Below are 27019 nucleotides of genomic sequence, written 5' to 3' on the forward strand. Positions count from 1 at the left end.
ATATACTTGTATATGCAGATTATTTTTCTGTCAATCTCAGACTAAATTCAATGTCCCATATAAAAATTTGCTGAAGACTTCATAAGCTTTTGTACGTTTCTATTATCATGCACATCTGTGCATATACAATTGTAACGCATTGAATGAATGAATTCATATAATTTATTATCTTATCTGACAAATAGCAATTTGTTTGTACTTTGGTTACACATTCTGACCTCTGGTCACGTTTAGTGTAGCCATCGATCTCCAGGCTTTCCTTCGCGTTTAGTGTATTTTTGTGTTTGTTCCGTGTGTGTGTGTGTGTGTGTGTGTGTGTGTGTGTGTGTGTGTGTGTGCGCGCGTGTGTGTGTGTGTGTGTGTGTGTGTGTGTGTGTGTGTGTGTGTGTGTGTGTGTGTGCGTGCGTGCGTGCGTGCGCGTTTTATAATAAATTGTTTCTTATCAAGCCTGTAAACGTTGTAAGTGATTATTGTTAGCTTATTATGAAAAACAAACGAAAAACAAAAAAACGAAAAAAGAAGAAGGAAAAGAAAGAAGAAAATCCGATGACTGTCCCTTTAAATGGGAATAACTTACTCTTCCGGAGCAACAACCACTCCATATCGACGAGATATTCTGCCTTAAATAGGGGAAAACCGGGTAAAATATAACTTGTTATCACATCTAGCCTCAAGTGAAAATACATGACCATAATTGTAATAATAATGTCGTAGATATATAATATAATCTATAGTAACGCATATAATAACGTTAGACTGTTTCTATCCGAGGCGGTTCATAGCATCCTTATGGATTATTATGACTTTATGCTCTTCATTACAAAGGCCAGGAAAGTGACAGACTTTGATCTAAAAACATGTTCTAAAACTGCTTTTTTATAAATAAATCCATCATGGTTATAATTTCATAGCTGAACGAATGGCAGCAGCAGCTCCATCTATTTCTTATGCACGGAATTATTTATGTAAATCGTGCCTGTAATAATGGTCTCCAGTCTCCATTAAATAATTGCTAGACTTTTAAAGCAATGCATTAACAACGTTTTCAGTCTATATTAGAGTTGTAAGCCTAAATGCTCGTCAGTTTTAATGTCTATGGGCCACAGTCATGTCAGTCATGCTACTGCATGGTGCACACACCACCATTGTATTCTTGCCTAGACCACACAGTATAACTATTGGAAAGTCTGAAAATAATCTAATTTATGAAAATAAAAGTAACACTTATATAATGTTTTTTGTTTATACTGGTTATTAACCCAGGAAAAGCATCTGGGTCATATTAGATTTTTAGACTTTGGCTATTCAAAAATAGCAGATCTACAAGCTCATAGCGCGTCCGCGCTATTTTTGAAAAAAATTGAACATTTGTGCAAATCTTTGAATATATTTTTGGAATAAAAATTTTAACTCAAATCTTTGCTTCTGGGGGTCCCTGGAACAAAATACTTTGAGATGGGGGTCAGCAGCCAAATACATAATAGTTTTGGGGGTCCTTGACAAAACCCACTTTTAAGCACCACTGATATAGCAACATGAGTTTTTCAGAAAACTGTTGGGATTTAGAAGACATTTGTAGAATCGGCCTCAGGTCTTAATGGGTTCAAAGCAGTCCACCATCGATATTGGAGGTGTCAGTCCTATTACCAGCAGTCCAATGAGATAATACACTTGCTGTATTTGTGCTGAACAGGTGTGTGCCGCCGAACGCCCCATCATCATGGACCAGAACCAGGTGATTCTCCAGTTCCGCTTCCCCACATTTGGCGACTCGATGCTGCAGAAAATGAACCTCCTTCGTCTCCAGCGGCGCTTCTGTGACGTCACGGTGCACGTCAACGAGCTGGAGGTTCCCGGTCACAAGGTGGTCTTCGCGGCGGGCTCGTCCTTCCTGAGGGACCAGTTCATGCTGCAGCAGGACTCTGGGGAGGTGCAGATCTCCATGATCCAGGAGGCGGAGGTGGGAAGACAGCTGCTGCTGTCCTGCTACACGGGCCAGCTGGAGTTCCCCGAGCTGGAGCTGGTTCATTACCTGACGGTGGCCAGCTTCCTCCAGATGGGCCACATTGTGGAGCAGTGTACCCAGGCCCTTAGCAAGTTCATCAAGCCACAACCCCCGCCACGCCCGCTGGAGGTGGGGGAGGAGGCTGACAGGGGGAGGATGGGGGAAGAGAGCGAGAGGAGGAGGAAGGAGGAGGGTTTTTCCTCTCAGCCCTGCCAGCAAGAGCAGGAGTGTCCTTCTCAGACACAGACTGTACATCAGGATGAGAAGGAACGGCTGGTGGAGCAGGTGGAGGATGACTGTGACAATGATGATGATGACGACAATGACGATGATGATGTGATTATACAGCCCAAAACACCTCCCCCAACTCAGAGCAGACGCATCCGCCGGGATGCAGTGGACAGTGGCATCACCATAGTAAAGGTAGAATCTGTGAACGATTTATCGGAAAACTCGATTTCTGGTCATTTCCCCAGCAGCTCCCCGGCTGCTCTACATTCGCCCGAACCCCAGCACTCACTGATCAATTCCACCGTGGACACTCGTGCCGGTGACATGACAATGCCACCCATGTCGGGGTTCCCGCTCAGCCCTCCTCCCGCGTCCCCTCCCGCAGGAAAACACGTCACACAGGGTGGCAGTCACCAGAGGGGCTATGACAAACCCCTGCAGTGGTACCACCAGTGTCCCAAGTGCGCTCGCGTTTTCAGACAGCTAGAGAACTATGCCAACCACCTGAAGATGCACAAGCTGTTCATGTGCCTCTTGTGCGGCAAGACCTTCACGCAGAAGGGCAACTTGCACCGTCACATGCGTGTCCACGCGGGAATCAAACCTTTCCAGTGTAAGATCTGTGGAAAGACATTCACCCAGAAGTGCTCCTTGCTGGACCATCTGAACCTGCACAGTGGCGATAAGCCCCACCGCTGTAACTACTGTGACATGGTGTTTGCTCATAAGCCTGTCCTCCGCAAGCATCTCAAACAGATCCATGGAAAAAACAGCTTTGACAATGCCAATGAGCGCAGCCTGCATGACGGGGGGCTCGAGTTTGAGTTTGGCCATGTGAAACCTTGTGGAGTTTCTCTTATGGATTAGCCACTTGCAATAGGCTAAACTAAAAGGTTTCAGGTGAACATTGTAAACTATTCAATTCACAACGAGACAAATGGTTGCTTTATTGGACTTTAACATTGATCAATTCAATGGCACATCTTTATGGGGAGGACCAGTAGAATCCCATGAAACGCTGCAAAACACCAGATTTAAGCTTATGGGAGATGGTGCTCCAAGACTTGTGGAGGCATGTAACCGTGTACATACAGTATATACTCACCATCACTGGTATGAAGCATCTCCTCAAAGTGGTAATGGAAACGTGGTTCCCGCCTCACGCAAGCCTGGTTCCCACCTCATGCATTCCACTGGCTACTTTTTATTCCGTTTTGGTCCACAGAGGCCTTGTTTTTACCAAATCAGGAAATGACTGATTGTAACCTTTGTATCCACTACACGTGTAAATTGGAAGCTTTGGGAGGTAATTAATCAATTACACAATGTCAACACATTAATCCCAAGCAAATTGTATGTTTGAGGGGAAAAGGCAGTCCTAGGTCTTAACTTTCATCGTAACTTTCATTATTGTGGATCAGTTTCTGTGAAATTATCTTGTATAGATTGTTTTAGCTGCAATATTCAATGCCTTTTGTTATACTTGAAAATTTGTCACTGAAACACAATAATTGCTGTTAGTTTATTGCAAGAAGATTTATTACCCTCTTTGTCATGTGAAGCATTGTCAAATGAAAAATCAAGCATTTGTATATTGTGTATAGTCCACTGTAAGCCTTTCTAGGGATATTTATGTGAATGTGAATCAAATGGATGTTTAAACTGAAAAGCTTGAAAGTCGATGTATTCATGTAATCTGGAGTTCACGTTTTCATGACATCACGCTTTAATTAGTACTGAGTGGAAAATGTAATGCCAAAGTTTTTTTTTCTTTTCTAACAAACTCAATATATGGTTAACAGCTGGGTAAAATGTGAAGATTGTGAAAATAATAGAAAGGAAACCGCTGTACAATGCCAAATAACACTAATTTATTATCATGCTTAAATACACCCCATTTACCGCATTTTGATTAGGATTTCAGGTACAAGAACGGCTATATACACCAACACATTTTGAGTGTTAACTTCCTCAGGTAGCAGCAGTGCTTATTTATGTACCTTTTCTCTGAACCTCATTAATTACACAATTCAACGAAACAAAGATTAAAAATCAACTCAAGAAACAAGTGTACATTTTCCATGACATGCTGCAGCTAAACAAGAATATGTCATGAACAAACAAACAAAAAACATTCACAGTAAGTGTCTTTGTTCTTGCAGTATCGCTGCAATAGTCCACTCATTTGTTCTGTGAAAGTTGTCTCCTCTAAATTAATCTCTTCTAGCTGTTCAGGCACGTGTTAACAAGATTTATTCCACATCTGCATTAATATGACAAAGCTCAGAGCAGAAAGGTCATCTCCTGTGGACAACAGCTAATGCTTTCTCTAGTGGCAAACCATGTAACGCAAGTCTTAAATTTATGTAAATAAAATAAATGAAACGCAACAACAAAAAACCACAAAAGACAAGTGTAGCCTATCTCAAACGTCATGTGGCCAGTCAGAGACAACAGTCATCTATGTTGTATTTATGATGTATGACTTCTCATAAATATCTGACCACTATTCACTTCCATTGTAAAACTAAAGTTAATTATTAAAAGAAAATTAACACAATAAATGTTGACGGGTTGAGAATCGATTGTGTAGTAGAAGAAAATGGACAAGGCAGGAAGTATTTGACCCTTTGATTTGACCACCTTTCTGAAGAGAACATACTGTGAAATATCTGACTGACTGGACCATAAAAGTTAAATATCTCCAGAGGGTGGCAGTAGTGTGACACTAATGTGCAAGTTGCCTTTAAACTCCATAGAACAAGAAGAAGAAGACCCGCACATCCTGTTTACGTCACCACAAAAGAAGAAGAGTGAAATTTGCACGTGTGTCTCTTGTACAGAAATAACAATAACTGCCTTTATTCAATAATTCGTCATTTTCAACATTAACCTGCAGTGATACCGGGTTTAAAAGATGCCGAAGGTCAAAGCAGAGAAGAGAAGTAGACAACACAAGGAGGTGAAGAAGCAAGGTAACGTTTTATACTATGTTTACTATAGCTCTGCTAACCTGAGCTAACTATCAACAGCTGCTTTAACACACAAGCTGGTCCATAATAATGTATTTCTAGGTCAGCAACCTTCAAGTCTCTCATAGCAGCTGAATTAAAAACAAAAGATAAAAGTCGTAAGGGAAGAACGTGGAGAGGAAGTCTAATTATATATGTATTATATCCATCAGCTGACGTTATGCTCAGTCACTACAAATAACTGATGACTACTAAATCCTGAACTAAACTCACCTCACATTGGGTCGATATGGGGGTCGTTTGTTTACGATCGTAAACAACACAGGGGTCTTCAACGTTTTTCAGGTCATGGACCCCTTAGCTGAGGGAGAGATGAAGCAGGGACCCCCACTACATTGTAGCCTTGGATCAAGAATATCATATGTATTTGATTGATTTTGACATATCATAGAATAGATACGAAAGTAAAATTCAGACTCTATAAAATACATCTATGAGAGTTTTCTTGATCCAAGGCTACCGAATAGATTCAACTTTTTCATAGATTTCATAGATGGCTTCATAGACTGTTGTTTGACAGTACTGTCATCAGTGTTGGATTCATGTTAATGTGTATTTTCAGACATTTAACCACCCAAACCGTCAATACTTAGTAAACTTGACCTTTCACTTTGTACTTGGTCTGTTCTTTTTCCCCTCTACACCAAACCTCTTTGCCGAAAATAGCCGATCTACAAACTCAGCACAAGGCGTTGTGAGCTAGTAGATCTGCTGTTTTGGCTTAAGTTCTACCCAGAATAGGGATGCTAGGGTTCAAGTAGTTGGTAAAGAAAAATAGCGTATCACTCAAAAGATTTGGTGACCCCCCCTGTAGTAACTCTGAGGACCCTTAGGTGTCCCGGACCCCCTGTTGAAGACCCCTGCCCAAGGCGATGGGGGTTATCGAGCATTTGGGCATGTCCAAAAATGGCAAAAATAGCTAAGATCTAGCAGATCTACAAGTTCATAGATCTGCCATTTCCACGGGACAACATTGTATATAATGGTTCTTATGTGGTTAATGTTCTCTTAAGGGATTATTGAAGACTTTGCTTAAATGTTTATTGTTATTATTTATGAAGTTACTACACCTTTGTCTTAGTAGAGTCTCAGTACATGTTTGTGTTGCAGGGATCATGTTTAACACTGGCATTGGCCAGCACATCCTCAAGAATCCACTGGTTGTCAACAGTATCATAGAAAAGGTTGGTGTTTTCCATTATTGATGTGTTTGTGAGGCATCATGCAAACCCATCTTCTTGCATTCCCAAACATTTTAGCTCAAGACCCAAAAGAGAAATTGGACATTTGCCCGGGACCCAAACTAGTGAAAATAGCAGACCTACAAGATCTACAATGCGTCGCTTCGTGCCGCGTTCCGAGCTTTCAGATCTGCTGTTTTCACTACTTCTTAAACCTTTTGTTTTCTAATTTAGGGAATTTCTTTGATTATTTTTATTTTATTACATTTTTTGGGGGAAAATGTTTGAATTTGTTTTCAACTTAACGTGAGTGAAGGATATTCACTCGCGACCCATGAAAATGGATCTGCGACTCACAAATGGGTCCCGACCCACTGTTTGGGAAACAGTGATTTAGACATCCGAGTCAGGATTATTTGAGTATAATGATTTGTGGTGTTCTTTGCAGGCTGCTCTCAGGCCAACAGATGTGTGTCTGGAGGTTGGACCTGGTACTGGAAACATGACAGTTAAGCTGTTGGAGAAAGTGAAGAAGGTGAGAACAACTGAAAAATAATCTTTAAAAAAAAAAAAAAATAACATATCTTCAAAAGTTCTTTAGCTGTCCCACTGCAAATATTTATTTGAGCTAATTTAATTTTGTTTTATTTAGGTGGTGGCTTGTGAGTTGGACACCAGACTGGTAGCTGAGCTTCAGAAGAGAGTACAGTGCACGTGGGTATTTTTATTTTGTCATATGATCATAGGATTTATGTTACAGTATCACAATATATGTATGCATAATAGACTTTTTTTTTGTAAATGCAGCTAAAGTCCATGAGACTCACAATTGACTGCATACAATAAAGAAAATGCAAATACAGTGCAAAATACATACAAACATTGAAAATAGAATAATATGTCACTGGATTATAGAACATTGGACCGTTATGGGCTTTTTAACATGGGGAACGGCACTACGTCTGCGTACCTGCTTGAATCTGCGGGGTCGCACTGTGCCCCTCATGTGAATAGATGTGTTACTTTCTACGTGTCGTGTAGAACAAAGTTCAACATGGTTCAACTCTGACAGTGGACGTGTGCCCGAGACGAGCACGAACAACATGGGAGTGCGCCCGCTTGTCAGATTGCCCACTCTTACCTGAGTCTAAAATTGTTTTACTTTTTTATTATGCCATACCATTTTATACTCTTCTTTTCCTTCTATGTTCGAGTAATGCACCAAGTCAAATTCGTATGTGAACATACTTGGCCAATAAACATTCTGATTATGGCATTATATCCCCCAATGCAATGCTTTTATTTGTCCTTGCTTTTTGCTGGCTGATTTGATGTTTTATTTAGCTTTTCTGTAAAATGCCTTGTTCAGTGACTGTAATTTCAAAAGTCTTATATGACTACTCTGTCAGTGTACTTACTGACCATGTATTGTTTGTCTTCCAACAGACCCTTGCAGGCTAAACTGCAGATATTAGTAGGAGACGTATTGAAAACAGATCTGCCATTCTTTGACATCTGTGTGGCCAATTTGCCTTACCAGGTACAGTTACCAAGTGAAAACTGCTCCTGTTCCATTGTAGATGAGGTCCTGGTATATGGTTTAATATAAAAACATCTCTTGTGCAGATTTCATCACCGTTTGTCTTCAAGCTGCTTCTACACAGACCGTTTTTCCGGTAAGAAATATACAGAGGCTGGATAAGACTATTGAATGAAGTACTGATCTCAGAAACACTGACACAGGCATAATTTAAGTTTGGTGTAGAGACAAAATGAAATTTGAAAGATTTACACTAACAACCATTGACATGGTACATGGACATGCAGGCCTCATATTTAGTACAACAGGACTGCAGAACAGACAACAGAGACTGTAGTCACACCGAGATACAGTATAGTAGTAGATAGTATTCAGTTCCTCATGTTCTATTTATTGTTTTTCAGGTGTGCAGTGTTGATGTTTCAGAGGGAGTTTGCTATGCGACTTGTTGCCAAGCCGGGAGACAAACTATACTGTCGTTTATCTATTAACACACAGCTTCTGGCCCGTGTTGACCACCTCATGAAGGTCAGTATAACTGTTAGATACTGGTTATTTTAGCCACTGTAGGATGTGTTTTAACCACAGATTTTTGGCCTGACTGGACTGCGAGTTGAGTTTGAGGTTTGCGTCTTAAAATGGCTGTTTTTTTTCTTCTTCTGTACAGGTGGGGAGGAATAACTTCCGTCCTCCTCCTAAAGTGGAGTCGAGTGTCGTCAGAATAGAACCAAAGAATCCTCCTCCTCCAATCAACTTTCAGGTGAGCCTTTATTTCCAGGCTTAGTAACTATTAGGGTGTCACAATTGTATAGAAAAAAAGGTTGATTGTGATCAATGCAATCCATATTACAATAAGCTTCAGTATTCTTCTTTCTAGAAGGGAAGATGTTTCAGAGAGCATCTGTTGTGGTGCTTCGTACAATCGCAGTCAGGACTGCATCAAATCATATATTGGAAGACATCTTTAATTCAAACGTTTGCATTACTCCATCTTCTGAAAATGGAAAAATGCTTGCGTGTCGTAGCATGGATTGCATTCTGGATATTTTGCAAAAGTCATGATCATTTGTTTTTGTCGATATGCAGTATTGCAGTAGAAATGACAGTGGCTGCATTCACTATTTTAACCCCTGGCTTCTTATTGTCATTATAGGCGGGAAAAAGAAAATGTAACCGATACATTGTGAGATGGTAGATAGGCTGTATACACTATTTGTCATACGAAGAGTGCTTAAGTGGTTAACTTGCTGAGGACCATACAGGCTCACTTATTGTACATCAGAAATTGAGGGCTCATTGAAGGGAAGACAAAAAGGAAAGCTGATGTGGTTTCATACAGCTGAATCACAGACCAGCTCTATCCACCTGTTTCCGCGGGAATTTACTGGAGCAAAAATCCTGTGTGGGAAACATCCTGTGGGGGGACCGGAAGTAGGAAATAGCGGCTCAGTGTGTTTACATTTGCCAGCAGAACGTAGCTCGTTCGCAGCTGGCTAACGGGCCTTTTGCATGTAGTTGAAGCGCAAGGGGGCGGGGGGTCGGTGCATGGGGAGAGAGTCAGCGCACTGAAGTCAAGGCACACTACAGACTACTGTGTTGTTGACAGACAACGGATGCACGCTTATTATGAGAAACAACACAAATAAAACATGGCAAAACAGTTGCGTGCATTAGTGCAAGATGAGGGTAAAGGAAACATTCAGTCTAAATGTCCAGTAATTCGCACGCGAAAAGGAAACATTAATGTCCAGTTTGCTAATCCACAACTACTGTGCCAGATAATCACCAAGAGAGTTAAAAAAGAAAAAACGTTTCAGTCATTCAGTCCGACTTCACTGTAGCCTATAGTAGCCTTTTCATAAATTATATTTGTATTAGGCTGTCCTAAGAGTTTATAATATTTAGAGAAATGTAAGGTTTCAAATACAAAAGTATTGGTAGTAGTTGCTGGACATTTAGACTGAATGAATCATTTATCCTCATCTTGCGCTAATGCACGCAACTGTTTTGCCAGGTTTTATTTGTGTTGTTTCTCATAAGCGTGCATCCGTTGTCCGTCAACAACACAGTAGTCTGTGCCTTGACTTCAGTGCGCTGACTCTCTCCCCCCCCGCCCCCTGCCCCCTTGCGCTTCAACTACATGCAAAAGGCCCGTTCGTACAGCTACGTTCTGCTGGCAAATGTAAACACACTGAGCCGCTATTTCCTACTTCCCGTCCCCCCGCAGGATGTTTCCCACACAGGATTTTTGCTCCAGTAAATTCCCGCGGAAACAGGTGGATACAGACAGAAATCACTTTTTTTAAATCGTTTTTTTTCTTCCCCACCAACAGGAGTGGGACGGCCTGGTGAGAATCGCCTTTGTGAGAAAGAACAAAACGCTCAACGCATCTTTCAAGTAAGAATTTGTCTGAAGTTGTCACACATCCCAAATACCAGCCACACGGAGGGAGTTAACTTAGGATTGTGTTTGACTTTGCAGATCTACCGCAGTCGAACAGCTGTTGGAGAAGAACTATAGAATCTACTGTTCATTGCACACCGTGGTAAGTAAACAAGCGACACCTGAGCTTCTCTTACATCAACACCAAACACTTTTTAAGTTCCATTTATTCACTAGCTGGTTTGCTCAAGATCAAATCGACTCTTTCTGTTCAGTCTTATTGCAATTTTTTACATTCATTCTGCTCTATTTTATTTCTTCTTCTGGTCATTTGTAACAATTCTTCTAAAACGCTATAATTGTTTTTTATAATTACCAGGAAATCCCAGCAGATTTCAGCATTACTCGGAAGATTGAGAGCGTTCTGCAGGAGGTAGACTTCAGTGAGAAGAGAGCTCGTTCAATGGACATTGATGACTTCATGGTGTAAGTGTGATTGACCTCCCCTTCTTCACATTAATCGTGTCTGGCAGACAAATAACTCTGTTGATTTATTTTAATTTGAGGCAGTATCAGTGATTTCTGGATTAATTTCAACCCCTCCTTTGGCTGCATTAACCTATTCATTACCTCAGCTGTTATATGAAGTTTAACAGCAAACTTCTCATTTAGCCTGATTTATTTCTACTTATTCAGAAGTCTGTAAATAACGTTAGGTACAACATGATCACATATTTTTTTTATTTCATGCACTCATGTCAATGTTTCTTCATCTCCAGACTGCTCCATGCATTCAACGCTGCTGGGATCCACTTCACATAGACTGCTAAATTCAACTCTGCTGGGTCGACTACATCCATTTCTGTCGGGCTCCACTTCAGATGCCTAAATTCAACTCGGCTGAGATCCACTTCTCATAGATGCTTCAGACTGGAGGATGTTAATTTATAATACTGTTGATTGTGTATACAGTATATTAAAGCAGCACTATGTAGTTTGGGGTATCAGTGGCCACTTTGGACACAAATAACATGGCAGCCAACGTCTTTGACTTCTCTGCAAGCATGTCCGGCAAGGACGCGCTGTGATTGGCCAGTCTTCGCTTTGACTGGCAGTTCTGCCTTGGTGCCTTGGCAAATGCCAGGATGAAACTCATTGTCTCCCCTATACAGTACAAAGTAATACAGTTAAGCCCCTAGCAGGGAACCCCCCCGTCCATTTATGGAAGGATGATTGTTATTGCATTAACATGTAACTTTATAATTTTGTGGGACATATGCTATATACTTGTTAAGGTTACATAGTGCTGCTTTAAATTATAATTTTATAGCTCATCCTCATATGGTCAGCTGGCCTGAATCTCATCCTTCCGAATAGAAAAAACAGATGATGATTGACAGTGCTTTTTGGTTGGGGACCTCATTGATCTTTCTACTGGACTTCTTCTAAACTGTTGGAAATTCTGTGGACTCCTGCCTGAGTGGACCAGGACCTGTCTCACATACTGTATTGACCCCATCAATGCTGAAATGTAAAAAATAAATAAAGGGAGCTCATATTGAGATTGTTGTAAATTGATGTGCAATGTCTTTGATCATTGGCATGGGGTCAGTGTAGCCAGGTAGACTTGTTGTGGGGCGGCATAGCTAACCTGTCGTTAAATGTTTTGATATAGATATATTAGGAACAAAACTGGATATTAGGCCATCAAATTTGCACCCTGGTGAGCATGGCAGCCATTTTCCTAAATGGGTATCCATAAACCTCTTTGGCCTTCCTCTTCGCTTGCCTGGCAGCTCCATCTTCAGCATCCTTCTCCCAATGTACCCCATATCTCTCCTCTGCACATGTCCAACCATCTCAACCTCGCCTCTTGTCTTATCCCCAAACCTTCTAACCTGCACTGATGAAATAATTTCCGATCCTTGTCACTCCTAATGAGAATTGTAGCCTCCTCAATTCTACCACCTCCAGCTCTGCCTCCTGTGTTTGTCAGTGCCTTTTTCCAAGCCGTACAGCATGGCTTGTCTCACTACTCTCTCATACATCTTGCCTCTCACTCTTGCTAGTGTTACCCTTCCGTCACAAATCACTCCTGACACTTTCCTCTATCCGTTCCACCCTGCCTGCACTCTCTTCCACACTCCCAATTGCTTTGGATAGTTGACCCTAGGTATTTAAACTCCTTTATGGAAGTCCATAGGTCAAAAATGTATAAATAAATACCACAATGAAATAAATAAAATCCACAATGAAAATAATAACTGGTTCTTTGGCAGGCTATTAGTCTGTACATACTTACACCTACAAACCCCATTCAAACTTTAAATGTTCATCTTACTGTGGACATGTTTGCCTGAAAATTAATCTTTGAAATGTTTCATGGTCTTAGAGATACACTCCTTTAAAAGTTAAGAAATGTATAATGGGGGCCAATGGAAGATTTTGGAACCTCAAAAAACACTTTCACCTAGAAACTTTAAAGTCAGCTGCAACTCCAGCAATGAACAATAGTAGAACTTTTCATTCTTCTCTCTAGTGCATGGGGCTGTTTTATTTCATGGCCCGAGTGGGCAATTGGAAGGTGTTCTGCTAGCCCGAAGTGTTCTTTTTTTACAAACTCAATACATGCTTAACAGCTGGGCGAAAATTGTGAAAAAGGAAGCCACTGTACAATGCCAAAAAACACTAATTTATTAACAGGCTTAAATACATCCCCTTTACAGCGTTTTGATTAGACTTTCAGTAGTCTCACAGAGCCAGACGATCAGATCTCTGCCTACTGATACATCTGGTGACTTCTAAATTCAATGACTATGCTAAAGCTGGGTGGAAACCATTAGGAAATGTACAAAAATAACAGCTTCACAGAACCAAAGAATGGTATCAGGATTGGTTTCAAAGCAGTTCGTTACAATTTAGATTTCCCCAGACATATCAGTATACAGAGAGCTGTTGTCGACTACGTGAGACCAGGCTTTCAGATACAAGACCGGCTATATACATACAGAGAAGACAACTTAACACATTTCGAGTGTTAAAGGGAAACTTAGCAGATTTTCAACCTAACTCCCATTGTTGTGATGTGAGGAGATCAATAATGTGTGAAATGCTGACGTGTTTGACGTCAACGTTTCATGGAGATATATATATATACACACACATTAGACAGTATTTTTTTGCCACACTATAGTTCTCATCACCACAGAACAATGGGATTTAGGTTGAAAAAGTGCCAAAGCTTCCCTTTAACTTCCTCAGGCAGCAATAGTGCTGAGCAACAACTTGAGTGATATTTATGCACCTTTTCTCTGAACATGTCACAACATTTATTTTCATTGTCTGGGCATATCCTACAGTTGTGGGCACGTGCAGCACCATGGCTGCCCACTGGATGGAGACACCGGATAGTGTGGTTAGTACATGATTCCTGGCAGCCATGCGAGGACCATTTGTAGGATTTGGTGTGTTCGACCTTAGGATGTGCAAGGGAGGGGGAAGCTGGCAAAACACACTTGCCCACCTGGGAGGATGACTGGAAGAATGTGTTGATGGGGTGAGAGGGTGGGAATGGGATTACGGCACAGCCCATAGACATACCATACCGTAAGTACGTAGACGCCACATTGGCCACTGGGGTAGAACTAGGGTGACCAAATATTCAGTCCCTCAAACCGGGACCCTTAAGTCAATGTGCACGTTCACCATAGGTGTTGCATACAGGCAACGACTGATGACAAAAATCAGCCTCAGCATTGAATTCAGACAAGCAATGCATTTGCTAATGTTTTCTGATTGGTTAGGTGAGCATGTTTACATGAAAAGAACATGAAAACAGTCTTTGCAACCACTGAAAACAATTTAAGTTGTGGCAAAAAACGGGACTATTTCGTAGTGAAGGTTGAAAACGAGGACATATTAGTGTTTTAGAGATAGATATTTGTCGGGACTCTGGACACAGCTTGAAAGCGGGACAATCCCGGACATACCGGGACATCTGGTCACTCTAGGCAGAACGCCATATCATCGGTCAGACGGTTCTTGAAATACACACGAACGCAAATTTATAGATGGATTATCTAGATGTAAAATGTTGGTATGGAAATGTTTTTATTTAACAAAGTATCCCATATCATAGAATAACTTAGCCATGGTTCACATGACGCTTGTATGACAGTCATGTTTCAGGGCTAATAATAACTACATGTCTAACATTTGTGACAAACCAAACCACTTGAAAATCGAGTAAGAATTCAGTGAGGTTTTAAGTGTGGAGAGAACTCCTGCTTCCATTGACATACATGAGGCATACATGTATTAGGAGGCAGGGCTTGCTCTAACCAATATGCCAGCCCTGTTGACATATCGCTCAAATGAGCAGCAGCAACCAATGTGGTATCTACGTGTATATATCTTTGGGCGTGTTTGCTGGCAGGAGGGGGATAATGGGAACTTGGGAAGTGCAGTGAAAGTGTGTTCACACAGGAGTGAAGATATTTCTTAGTTGCTTTGTGTGTTTTGGTTTGCATTGTCGCCTTTTCGCAAATGACGCAAGTGCTGTCAATCACTGTACACCTACTATGGAAACAGTACCAAATATTAAAAGTTTGAAACTATCGAGAGAAAGCTGCCCAGGCTGCTGGTGGCACGGAGGACAACCCCAGCATCCAAGTGTCTGAAGCCACAGACACCATGGTCTTCAATGGCGGTTTCTTAAAAGGCGGAAAGCCCAGCTTAACGGACAGGATCGTTGAGCCGCCCGAGTGCTGCCATCCCTCAGGCTTCTTTTCCCTGCGGTAGAGTGACGCGCCAATCCATTGCCATGTCCCACCTCTGTTCTCTCAACCACTCCTCCCCTGATCACCGTAGACACACTCCTAACCCTCACCCTGGCTCATACCCACCCTCACCAGTGCATACCCACTTCTCCCTCCAGCCAGGCTCCCGAACCAGACCTGAGCTTCACTGTGTATCCCTGCCCTGTTCTGCCATCTTCTCCAGTGCCATCTACACCCACAGTGGTCCAGGCCAAGGAATCCACAAATGACACTACAGACAGCTCAGTTGTTGAAGCCCAGACTGCAGAAATGTCCTTTGACCTGAAGTGGGTGCCCTAAGCAGTGATCAGGGCACCCAATTATCTATTTTATTTTGTATTTTTGAGATAAATAAAATTGTTTTTGACATTTGTACTATCAGTTGTAGTTGTGAAATTAATCTAGATTGAGCAACTACATGGTTGACTAAAATAGCTGTTGGCTAGGGTCGGTGACAGGATATAAACTACAGCTAAACCATCCCAGCTGTGGAGTGCATGTCTAAATGTCTCCAGTGAGTTGCAGACAGTTTCATGATTGTTGTGTCAAAATTAATGAACTATTAATTCTATCTAGAAAGGCACGCCGATTGGCTGTCGAGACGATAATGGCGAAGCACACTTTGCTTAAGTTGGGTCGCCGCCCAATGCAAACTTGTATTGATTTGCATCCTTGCATTGACTTTGTATGTTATCGCACCCCCCCCCCAAATAAAAATCGATGCCTCCTGTATGAACAGACCTTGATGTCCTTTCCGGAGAGAGGGGGGAGGGGGGGGGGGGGGGGGCTAAGAGCATGTTGGAGTGAGGATTAATAAAGGTGCAGTGAATGGGGAAAATAATGCTGCCTTTCAGCCCGAATGGTGTAAAGGAATGCCTCGCACATGTCAGCACTCACTATAAAGTTGTTAACACCTGCTTGTTTATTTTCGTTCTAATTTTATTTTATTTTTATAAGAAAATGTTAGATGGGGGGAGAACATTCTTTTCTATTGTTTACAGTTTTAAACAGGCGGTTGCCACACATGACATGGCACCAGACTGAAGTTAACTACAGGTAAACAAGTGATCTATACACAGGAAGGTGGACACATCTGAGACATGATGTTTCTTCCAAACTGTTTGAAACGGAACACAGAAACAAGACACTGGACCTAAAGACAGCGCCGATCCGACAGCGCCAAACACAAAACAATGGATGGAAAGGATGGCGTAAGGTTCCAATACTTAACCTTTACTGCAAAGAACAGTGTCCATCCATACGTTGTCTCACAGTTTCTGACACTTTCAGAAGCAATGCCAGCAATGCCGGACAACTGTGTTGATTGAGTTGAAATAAAGGTCAAGTCATAGAAGGTTTGGGGTATTTGCAGAGTTCACATGCAGACGTGTCGGCCAGAGCTAGCGAAGGACGTTTAAATGGTGGGAGTTGAACCGTAAACCTTAGAAAGTCTCTTCAGTCAGGACCTCCTCTGAAACAGTCAACAGGCAGTCCATCCCAATAAAAAAGACAAACAAGTACAAAAGAAAATAAATAAAAACCAAGGTGGGGAAAAAAAGGGATCCTAAACGTTCATTAAAAATTCAAATCAACTCTAAAAAAAAGGTGGGAACTTACAGATGTCTTCCCTCCCCATGATTTTTTTTCTAACACCAGCAAGAGCATGAACAGCTGTTTTTCTCCCTACATTATCTGTTAACCATTTAAACCCTATTTATAAAAAAAGAAATTGAAATTATTTATAAAATAGACTATCGACACGCTCAAAATTCATTACGTTGTGATATTGTAGATCTGCTTTTTTTTAAATAAAAAAAATTAAATTAATGCCTAAAATAGGTACGCCAGGGTCCAAGTGGTTAAAGGAGAGATCCGGACATTTTAAGTGTTATCTTTGATGTGTCGCTAATCACTCACCATCATTGAAATGGACGTTGAGTTATTCCAGAGAGTCCCGTGTCATGCAGTCTCGCGACCCCCTCCGTGGCATAATGGGAGCCCGTGTAAGAGTGAAATTCGTCTATTATAACCGATGCAAAGTCTGTTTTGGGGCGGTGAAACCGCCCCTATATGTGAGGTTTGGATATTTGCACCCCCCAATCCTGCGCTGTGATTGGCCACCAGTGTACCCCCCTAACCCTGCACCGTGATTGGCCAATCACAGTCTATTCAGGACTGTGATTGGCTAGTGAAACATGACACATGTGCATAGCCCTATAAATAGGACTATGCACTTTAAAAAAAACACATTTATGTTTTTTTTTAAGTGAATCACACATTGTGGGTGGAAAGGGTATTAAACATTTCAATAATGTCAATATTTTTTGTACATGATTGGTTGACTCCATTCAGTATTCAGCAAGACACCGCCCACTTCACACTGGGTGTGATATTTTTTTTCTCCTAGTACTCATTGTGGAGTCTCATGATACCCTAACAGGCACTGAAAGTCCCCGACGAGCTAACGCTAATGCAGAACGAGCTAACGCTGGTTGCTTGTTTCTCTCCCTGGCAACACAGAGTTGCCAGGTTCTGGGAGAGAAACAAGTGGTGAGTGATTAGCGACACATCAAAGATAACACTTAAAATGTCCGGATGTCTCCTTTAACAGTGTGTAGGGGTTTAATAAATGCAACTCATTGAGCCTGAAGTCCTTTTAGAGTGTTTGATTTCACAGCTGGTAGAGACAGGCTAAGTGGTTCTGTTTTCTGTTAGGTGCCATTAGGAACCTTCTGGCCCCACAGCGTGTTACAGGGCCCTGCAGCTTGTTACAGGGCCCGGGGCCTCTTGGGGTTGATCTGCTTACTGGCATGTTCCTCTTCCGTGAGTGCAGAACGGAATGACTTCACTTTATCTGTCGAGAGAGAGAGAGATGCACACAAAAACAGTCTTATCCCAGTGCCATGATTTGATTAGGTTTATCAACTTAAGCCATACATACTGTACTTCGTCATACGATGAATAGCAAAAACATGCTTCAAGCTCACAACATGTCACATTGTGCTGATCTACAATAGATTGTATATCGGTTATTTTTTATTTAAAAAAAAGAAGAAAGAAAAATTGTAAAAGAGGCCATAAAGCAGCTAGAAATTGTGTTTGGAGACAGTGTTTGTAATGCCTTGACTCTTTATGTAACAGCATTGCATGTTTCTAATATGGAGGCAAATAATGTCCCTTTGAGCGAGTGGCCCAATGTCAATGTCCACGCTCACGTACGACAAATTTGTATATGTTGTTATACCTTTCAAGCCGGGAACACTGACATTTTATTCTTTTTTTGAATAAAAATAAGACGTTTTTCAGAAAACTTATGTCATGATTTAGAAGGTATTTTTATCCTACCCCTAAGTTCAGTGAGGATATCTATCTTCTGGTCCAGGATGTGTTCCAGCTGGGTGGCATACGTGTCAACATCATAATCCACCTCCTCTGTCATCTCCAACAACACCTTCTCATCCTCCAGCCAGCGGATTGACTCCTGACAGCACAAACATCAAACAAACATGAAAATACTTGATAAAAAATGATTAAGAGGACATGTGGTGGTTGCACATTAGGAAACAATAGGTTGCATAGGAAAAATAAATCAACCAAATAGGCAATTCAACAAAAAGAATCAAAATACTTTTTGCTGAATTAGTTTTATTCGAGTCTCAAATTCTCTGGAAAAGCTCCAGTGGCTTGTTGTCAGTACAGGGTTTGCACGTATTTATGTGTTAAAAGTTTTAAAACCCATTGTCTTGTGGATTTAGAAGACATTTGTAGAATTCCCAGAAGCAAAAGATTTGAGTTAAAAAAGTCGCTTTAAAAAAAAACATATATATTCAAAGATTTGCACAAAAAAATAGCAGATCTACAAGCTCGTAGCGCGGCACTCGGTGCCGCGCTATGAGCTTGTATATCTGCTATTTTTGAATAATGGTTATAGCAAAAAATCTAAAATGACACAGTAGCCTACTGCGTTCACAGATTGAATGGGTTAAGGGAGGATAGAGAGAGGTGTGTGTGTGTGTGTGTGTGTGTGTTATGAGACCTGGAAGACAGCTCGGTGGTCTTCTAGAACCTGTTCCTCCATCTCCACCATCTGAGACACCGCCTCGTGGAAGGTAAACAGCTGAGGAGACACTTCCTCCTCCTGAATGAACAGACAGGAAGTCCTCAACCACATGCAGACATCATATATTGGACAACGGATAAACATTAAATATGAATGGAAACCCTCTTGCACTTAATACGGGTACTGTATAAACACCACCCTTTTCCCCTTTGTTCCCGTTCAAGCCAAATATAAAAAAAAGTTGTTAGAAACATGATGTAATATCAAAGTCAAGGTATTTTCTCAAGATTTATCATGCAACCTGCCTGAAGACTGAATGGGCCCTTAAACCAATAGGAGCTGAGGAGGGTGTATAATATGAAGCTAATGTTCATTAGACAGACTGATTGTGCGATAATCAAAGGACACCAGTAAAGGAACTTTTGGAGAAACGACGAAGTCAGACGGAAAGAAATCTCCAAATTAATGGTCAAAAACGTCCTAACTCCACTTGAGCTGTATTTGGGTAAAGTGATGATAATATAACATAAGGACACATTCAAGTATAAAGCCAACTTTGATGAGGCAGTATTGTGTTATGTTGTTCTAAAAACATTTTTTTTCCATTTCCTGAAAGGTAAATATTTTGGACATATCTGGTTTCTGCCCGACAGCAGAGATATAATACATATAAACTAATTCAGTCAGCATTTGGATGTAATGCATATAAACTAATTCAGTCAGCAGTTGGATGAAGTCACATTTCAGATCAGATCACTATTCTTAGTATGATCCAGAAGACATGACTCATAATGGTGATTGAGGCTGAATCCTTGCGGAAAAACATCCTTATTATGTCCATAACATTGTCTAGCTGGCAAGCTTGCTCACTGATGTAACATGACTGACTGAATGAATGAAACACTGCTTTTTCTTTTTGCCAGGGCTGGCAGGCTAGATGCTCATTGCAGTATTGCTGCCTCTCGCTGTACAACCAGGCACAGAAGATTCCAGTCCAGTCAGAGAGACAGTGTAAATGACACAAAAGTAACGGTCTTTTGAGAAAATATTTACAACCTAAGAAGCCACTCTCCATTGTCACGTTCCAACCAATCTACAAATACACACAAATAGTCAGTGGTTGTTATTGATGGATATTCCATCAACACCAGTGACTGTTCCTTTAAAGAGAGGAGAAGACATACATTCTGCTCACAGAGCAGTTTGAGGTCGTCTCTCTGTGGCGAGCTGCTCAGCCAGTCCTCGTCCAGAAGCTCTAGCTGGTTGACTGCATTGATGTTTGGTCGACCCCCTTCGATTACCTGGTTGGGGTCAACTGTCAGCTCCTTTACCCTGAGGACATAAAACGACAGTTCGTCAACACACCGCAGGTCAGTGCTCAACTTGGTGGCTGTACGGCTGGTTGATGATGCAGGGTTATGGGGCAAGGAGCCAGCAGTCATGTTACACAAGTGATGGGGAGCATCATGACAGCAATGGTACCATGCAAACCCAAAGACAACAGAACATAGCATGACTTCTCTGGCCCATGACTCTTAAAACCTGGTCCTCTGGGTTGACTAAGTACTGCTCGTTTTCTATCCTACCAGTACCTCTAATTCTGCTGGTTTCCTATTCTACCAGGGTGCCTAGTTCTGATGGTTTTCTATCCTATCAGGGTCTTTTATCCTGCTGGTTTCCTATTCTACCAGGGTGCCTAGTTCTGATGGGTTTCTATCCTACCAGGGTCTTTAGTCCTGCTGGTTTTCTATTCTACCATGACACCTAGTGCTCCTTTTCTATCATACCAAAACCCCCAATTCTGCTCCTGGTTTTCTACCAGGACACCTAGTCCTGCAAGTTCTCTCTCTGCCAGGAAGCCTAGTACTGCTGTTTTTTCTATCCTGACAGGACTTACAGTACTGCTGGTTCTCTTCTACCAGGAACCCTAGTTCTACTGGTTTTCTTTCCTGCCAGGACCCCTGGTTCAGCTGTTTTTTTCCCCTATCCTGCCAGGTCCTCTGGACCGCTGGTTTTATATCTTAGCAGAATACTGCTGGTTTTCCATCCTACCAGTAAATTATTCTCACTGTACAATGTCAAATACAAATAAAACAACAATATTTTGTGTATATATATATATTTTTTAACATATCAATATAGTTTTTTTTTCACACAATTCCATCCACAACATTAAAATCCAGCATACTTAAGGATTTGCTATATCGCTCAGCCCAACCTGTGTTTAATGAGGTGTGACAGAGCTGCTCCGTCCCTGACGTACAGATGCACTGCTAATTAATTAAAGCTGGTTGTGAGGGATTATCTGCAGGTACTTGAATCAAACAAAGGCTCATCTCTCACCTTCAATGTGCTCATCTCACTCAACATAAGCTAACACCTCACACAATGCACAAGTCAAACAGTACAAGTACAATGATTGCACAACAATATGGATTAATGTTTACTGTCCTCCTAATGTGTCCCTGCTGTTAATACATGTTTAAATTATTTGATCACTTGTCCACAAAAGAAATTGATTAAAAAATCTGGCCTGAAATATTTAATACCATCAAGTCATTCTGGAAACTGTAGTAAGGTAGCAACTGAAGAATGTTTTGACTTTGTATGTTGTGGAAAGTGATCATGAAGGCTGTGTGTACAGTAAGAGTCTAGGGGCAGAATTTACTTTTAACAAAAAAGTATTAAAAAAAAAATCTACAGCTGTAATCCATTTTATTCCGGCCTGTTTATGGCTAGCGTCACCCAGATTAATTAGAAGACATCTGCTGAGGGCACACATGTGAGTAGTTCTTTTTCATGAGACAACTGAAAAACAAAGGAATAAATGATCCATGGCTTAGCAGTGGATGAATAAGGAAGCAGAAGAGACGAGGATGAGAGGTGACTTGCAGATGGCGGGAAGGAAGTCAAGTCAGGAAACGGTGACTATGTCGTCAGTGACAAGCAGCTGCTGCTGAGCAAGTACTTACAAACAATGGAGGGAATGCTGAGAGGCAGTACATGCTCTGAGAGTGTGTTTATGTGTACCGTATGTATAGAGCAGGGATGGGCAACCATGTCTATTGACCGGTTGATCCTGAGGGGCTTTGTGGTCGATCGTGGAGCAATTTGATAACCCAAACAAAAACATCCATTCACGCTCATCATTCTTGGTTGAACGTGGCAGCATGGCGCAAATTAACACAGGAATGGTCCCGGGACCCGGGTGTGTTACCTTTGTAATAGCTACTTTGTCACTAGGCTACTACAATTTGTCTACAACAGCTAACGAGACAAGACGGGATAAGGGGGCGAGACCTTTGTTAATCATACGATAAGGACATTTTGTTTCAGCTTCTGATGGCTGCTCCAATGGTCATTACGAGTACTCTTGGGGGGCTATTAGAGGTTAAGGGACACTTCCAACGAGTAGATATGGGCAGGTTGGGTGAACCGGTGACCTTCAGATTACCAGACAACCTCTCCAACCACCCAGCTACAGCCGCAAAAGTATTGAGAATGAGTTCAGAAAGAGCACAATGTCCACGCAGAATAGGAAGAATTTATTTTTAAAAAATGTACCTCGTTCCGAAAAGAAATTACATCACTTTTCCCCCCGCCTAATATTTGCGCTCTGTGTGGAAGTACTCATTACACAAACAGCAGTTTACATTTATGCAAATAAACGGCCCAACATAAATGCTCCTGTTGTGTAAGGACCGTAATAGCACTTTGTTTTTTTCTTGCCTTTATTATTCATATGAAACTATTGTCTTAAGACGTTAAAGCGGTGGTGGGTTTCCCTTTGTGGCGAAGGTAGATCTTATTGTTAAAAAACGTTGCCCAGCCCTGATGAAGAGTGTGTGTGTGTGTGTGTGTGTGTGTGTACTGTACATGTACTGAGTGTGTAGTGCGTTTGTTTAATAAGTGTAGTGTGTCTATGTGTATGTAATGTGTGTGGTGTACTGTGCTTATGTGTGGGTAGTGTGTTTATGTGTATACTTGCGCACTGTAAGGGCGTGTGTACATGTACAGTAAATGTACTGTACATGTAGGGATGCGTGTACATGTATGTACTGCATGTGTGCACTATGCATGTCTATACATGACGTATACGTGCATGTAGAAGTGTCTTTCGTGTGTGCATGCATTTGTAGGTGTGTGTTGTATGTGTGCTTGTTTCAGTGTGTGTGTGTGTGTGTGTGTGTGCGTGCGAGCGAGCGTGTGCGTGTGCGTGCATGCTTTCAGGAATGTTGACCTGCTGGGAGAAGTTTCAGCAAAGTCATCATCGTAATCAAACGTGTTGGTGGGTGAGTGTTCAGGGCGAGACCCCTGACCGCCCTGAGAGAAGGGGATGTCAGATGGACTTATCCCAAACTCCTTCACTCTGCACAGCCGTGCACGCCACACAGAGCATGGAGGAGGAGGAGGAGGAGAGGAGGAAAAGATAGCAGGAGAACAAGAGAGGGAATAAAGAGTGTCAGACTTGAACTATGGAGATTCACACAAGCTATCCCTGGTCCCTCACATTTATGTGACGTACTGAAATCAGATGGATGCGTTTTCAACCTAGTTGAAAACACTGAATGATGTACAGTAACGTTTACCTTCTGGTCAACGTCATATATCTGCTGGGTTCCCACAAACCTTTTCATAACTTTTCCAAAGTATTTTACCACATTTCCAGGCCTATAGCAATCATACGGTGCAATAATAAGGCTCTTACGCCTGTGTGCTATCAATGCCCCAAGACAGAAGGGACAGAATTAACAGATTTAACAACACGTTGCACCGTGGTACGTTGTTAGCTTGTAGATTTATTATTTTTTGTCACGTGACGTCCTGTAGCCTATTCATTAGGCCACACGTATTTCACATAATGTTAGACATGTTTTTTTATGAACAAAATCAATAGCCAAAATCAATGTCTATCCAAACATAAATTTTATAATTTAAAAATATTTCCAGGAACTTCATGACCGTGGGAACCCTGTTTCACATTCAGATCAGCTTACAACATAAGAATGTCATTAATTCCTCTCAGGAACCTCATGGTTGGCTCAAAACTACTTTTATCATCTCATATTTATCTAATATACATTTACAAAATGATGAAAGACAACTCAAAGTATTAATGACATGCAACACAAGCAGTCAAAAAGACCAAATTAATTACAGTGACATCTGATTTCAGTAACTCAACTCACATATTAACAATATCTGAATGACTTTATTCTACAATGCTACCTGCTTATATATTTTGGCATGACATAATTCCCTTAAGGTCAGTTAAAGTTGATTAATTATTCTCCATTCCTACCTGTTAGCGTAGCGTAGTGTGTTGAGGGTATTTTCACATGATGTCATACCAGGAGAAATGGTAGAAATCTGTACAAGGCATTAAAATGTATTAGCAGTACATCAACTATTAATACATTTTATTAGATTTTTCTATTAAGACCGGCATTAACACATTGACTGCCAGAATTATTGCATATTTTTTTAGCCAGTGCCAGAGTTTTTCATTGGAAAAAAAAAAGTACTCAGGAGCCGAAATACAGCATTTTTAAGTTTTAAGTTAACAAGGAGGTGGATAGGAGTCTAGATCTTCAACTAATCATATCTCCTTGGTCTTTGGGTGAAATTTTTTATTTTTTTTTTCACTTCACGTAGATCTACGCGATTGGCACGTGGCGGCTTTAAAGCGGTTCGCGTAGATCTACGTGATTGGCAGTCAATGTGTTAAGAATGCAGATTAAGACTGTCTAAGGCAGTACTAGTATACAAACAGGATTTTGCACTTGAAAAAAACGAAACTCTGGTTGCTGACGATATCTTAAAGTTACAGAATTGTAATTGATAATTCAAATACATATAAATGTATGCACCTGTTATCAACATTATGTTTACTGGGATGTGTTACATGCATTTGTTTATATACTTTTAAGATTTGGCTTTGGTGTGCCTTGTAAAAACCCATGGGTTTTGAGTCTTGACTCACACATCGCTGACTTTAGATCTGCATTATGCAATACTTTTTTTCTTTCTTGATCCCTATATTTACATGTGAATGAATCAAACATGGCTGTTATCAGCAGTCAAGCAATGAATTACAATGAATGAATATTACAATGGTTAGTTGGCTCGCGATTAACATGAATGAATATTTCTGGATTGTTGCTGCAAATGTTTGTGCACTCCTCCTGGTCCAATGTAGTCTACTGACTGAATGCATGTGTCTAATGTATAGTCTATTGTCTGAATGGATGTTAGGTCTAATATGTAGTCTACTGTCTGAATGGATGTTGGGTCTAAAATGTAGTTTATTGTCTGAATGGATGCTAGGTCTAATATATAATCCACTCTCGGAAGATATAAATGTAACTTCCATGTATAAATGTGCTCATGCTCGTCAATATAATGTAGGACACGCATTAGCATGGTGCCAACAATGGAGAGTGAACTTACCATGCACGTACGGGAGTTCTCCCCAATGAAGGAGTCTCTGAGGACCTGAGTGAGCTTACTGGCCCTGAAGGGGGTGTGAGGCTTGTTGCGTCCCAGAGCCCTGATGCACTCCTGATGGATGGACAGAAAGAAGACACCTTTTCATTTCTTTTCAAACACCACCACTTTAAAGGTACACTCAGATTAAATTAAAATATTTAGTTTTGAAGGAGACTAGAGGCTGACCTACTGAGCGGTGACCTCAAATGATATAAGGCTTTGCGCAAAAGGTTAAATGGCAATTTTGTCAGCATAGTTGTAGTGCCTCTATCTAAAGCACTTTACAATGTGCATTACATTCAGCCATTCACACTTCGACGTTACAGGCAACCCTGCAAGCATCACCATGCTCATGGGAAGCGTGTTATATTTTGGTAGAAAAAGGCTATTAGTAACAGAGGATTGGTGCCAGGCCCCGTCTGTCCCCACATGCCCCCTGACCTTTAGTGCCAGGAGACTCTTGTTAATCTCTGCTCCCTCCAGGCGAGTCTGGCGGTCCGCGCTGGACGTGTCTGCTCCTCTCTCATTCCCAGCCAGGTCGATGAGCGAGAACTTGCCGTGCATCTTCCCCTTCCTCCGTAGAATGATCTGGAACACAGCGTGGCTCCTAGAAGAGTGGGCGTTGGCCGACGTCTGACCCGATGTTCTGAGAGCAGGTGAAGGAGGGACAAGTAAAACAGCAGTGAAATCAAGATAAAACAATAAACGTAGAGACAGAAACAATTCAATAACATTTAGATGGAAGAGAAAATAGGTGGTGGATAGAGAGAATGAGGCAAAAGGGGTTGCCCGGGTTAGAGGAAAGAAAATATTGTGAAGAATAGATGAACAGCTGCACCATGAATGACAATTAATCCAAGAAATTATTTTAATGTGAACTTCTCAAGCAGAGTAGATTAGTTACCTGCAGCCGTTTCCGATTTCTATGAGTTTGAGAACATCCTCGGTACATCTGACGTCTTTCTCCTGCAGTCCCACCACCTGAACCTGCTGTTTACCGTCCTCCAACACCCTCAGCTTAGATTTACGATTCAGCAGGTCAAACACCTATGCATGCACACACATACAGTATATGTACACACAATTAACCACTTAAGCCCCATTATACTTCATTGTACAACAAATAGCGGAAATATCCAATCTACAAGCTGTGAGCTTGTAGATCTGCTATTTTTGAAAAATATGAAACATTTCTATATTGACATGCCCAAAATAGGGACACGAGGATTTAAGTAACTTGTTGATTTATAGGGCTTTTCAGACACCTGCGTACTCATTTGG

General features: G+C 41.3%; 3 protein-coding genes across 6 annotated transcripts in view; 2 read left to right on the forward strand and 1 right to left on the reverse strand.

Annotated features, from left to right (window-relative positions):
• The first annotated feature begins 572 nt into the window (after positions 1–572).
• Positions 573–4529, forward strand: zbtb26 (zinc finger and BTB domain containing 26). The gene is made up of 2 exons (XM_080433152.1): positions 573–640; positions 1694–4529. Exon 2 carries the CDS (start codon positions 1721–1723, stop codon positions 3101–3103), a length of 1383 nt encoding a protein of 460 aa, XP_080289278.1. The 5' UTR covers positions 573–640; positions 1694–1720; the 3' UTR covers positions 3104–4529.
• A 506-nt stretch (positions 4530–5035) lies between these two features.
• Positions 5036–11918, forward strand: dimt1l (DIM1 dimethyladenosine transferase 1-like). Its single transcript, XM_080432815.1, has 12 exons — positions 5036–5211; positions 6379–6452; positions 6898–6984; positions 7102–7163; positions 7896–7989; positions 8076–8125; positions 8394–8517; positions 8657–8749; positions 10323–10387; positions 10472–10535; positions 10752–10858; positions 11152–11918. The coding sequence occupies exons 1-12, from the start codon at positions 5154–5156 to the stop codon at positions 11192–11194; spliced, it is 921 nt and encodes a 306-aa protein (XP_080288941.1). The 5' UTR covers positions 5036–5153; the 3' UTR covers positions 11195–11918.
• A 1125-nt stretch (positions 11919–13043) lies between these two features.
• LOC308089559 (kinesin-like protein KIF2A) overlaps positions 13044–27019 on the reverse strand; it is a 36945-nt gene continuing 22969 nt past the window's right edge. For 2 of the 4 annotated variants that reach the window (XM_080434350.1, XM_080434349.1), the window contains 9 exons: positions 26643–26785; positions 26180–26384; positions 25700–25810; positions 24552–24619; positions 23490–23618; positions 20434–20581; positions 19226–19327; positions 18535–18670; positions 13044–18043 (listed from right to left, as the gene is read on the reverse strand). In XM_080434350.1, coding sequence (XP_080290476.1) covers positions 17958–18043; positions 18535–18670; positions 19226–19327; positions 20434–20581; positions 23490–23618; positions 24552–24619; positions 25700–25810; positions 26180–26384; positions 26643–26785 — 1128 coding nt within the window. In that variant the 3' untranslated portion in view covers positions 13044–17957. The remainder of the gene's footprint in view (positions 18044–18534; positions 18671–19225; positions 19328–20433; positions 20582–23489; positions 23619–24551; positions 24620–25699; positions 25811–26179; positions 26385–26642; positions 26786–27019) is intronic. The other 2 variants (XM_080434352.1, XM_080434351.1) reach the window with 1 other exon arrangement.

The sequence above is a fragment of the Gymnoscopelus braueri genome, assembly GCF_963280865.1.
Source record: "Gymnoscopelus braueri genome assembly, chromosome: 7".
Taxonomy (NCBI): domain Eukaryota; kingdom Metazoa; phylum Chordata; class Actinopteri; order Myctophiformes; family Myctophidae; genus Gymnoscopelus; species Gymnoscopelus braueri.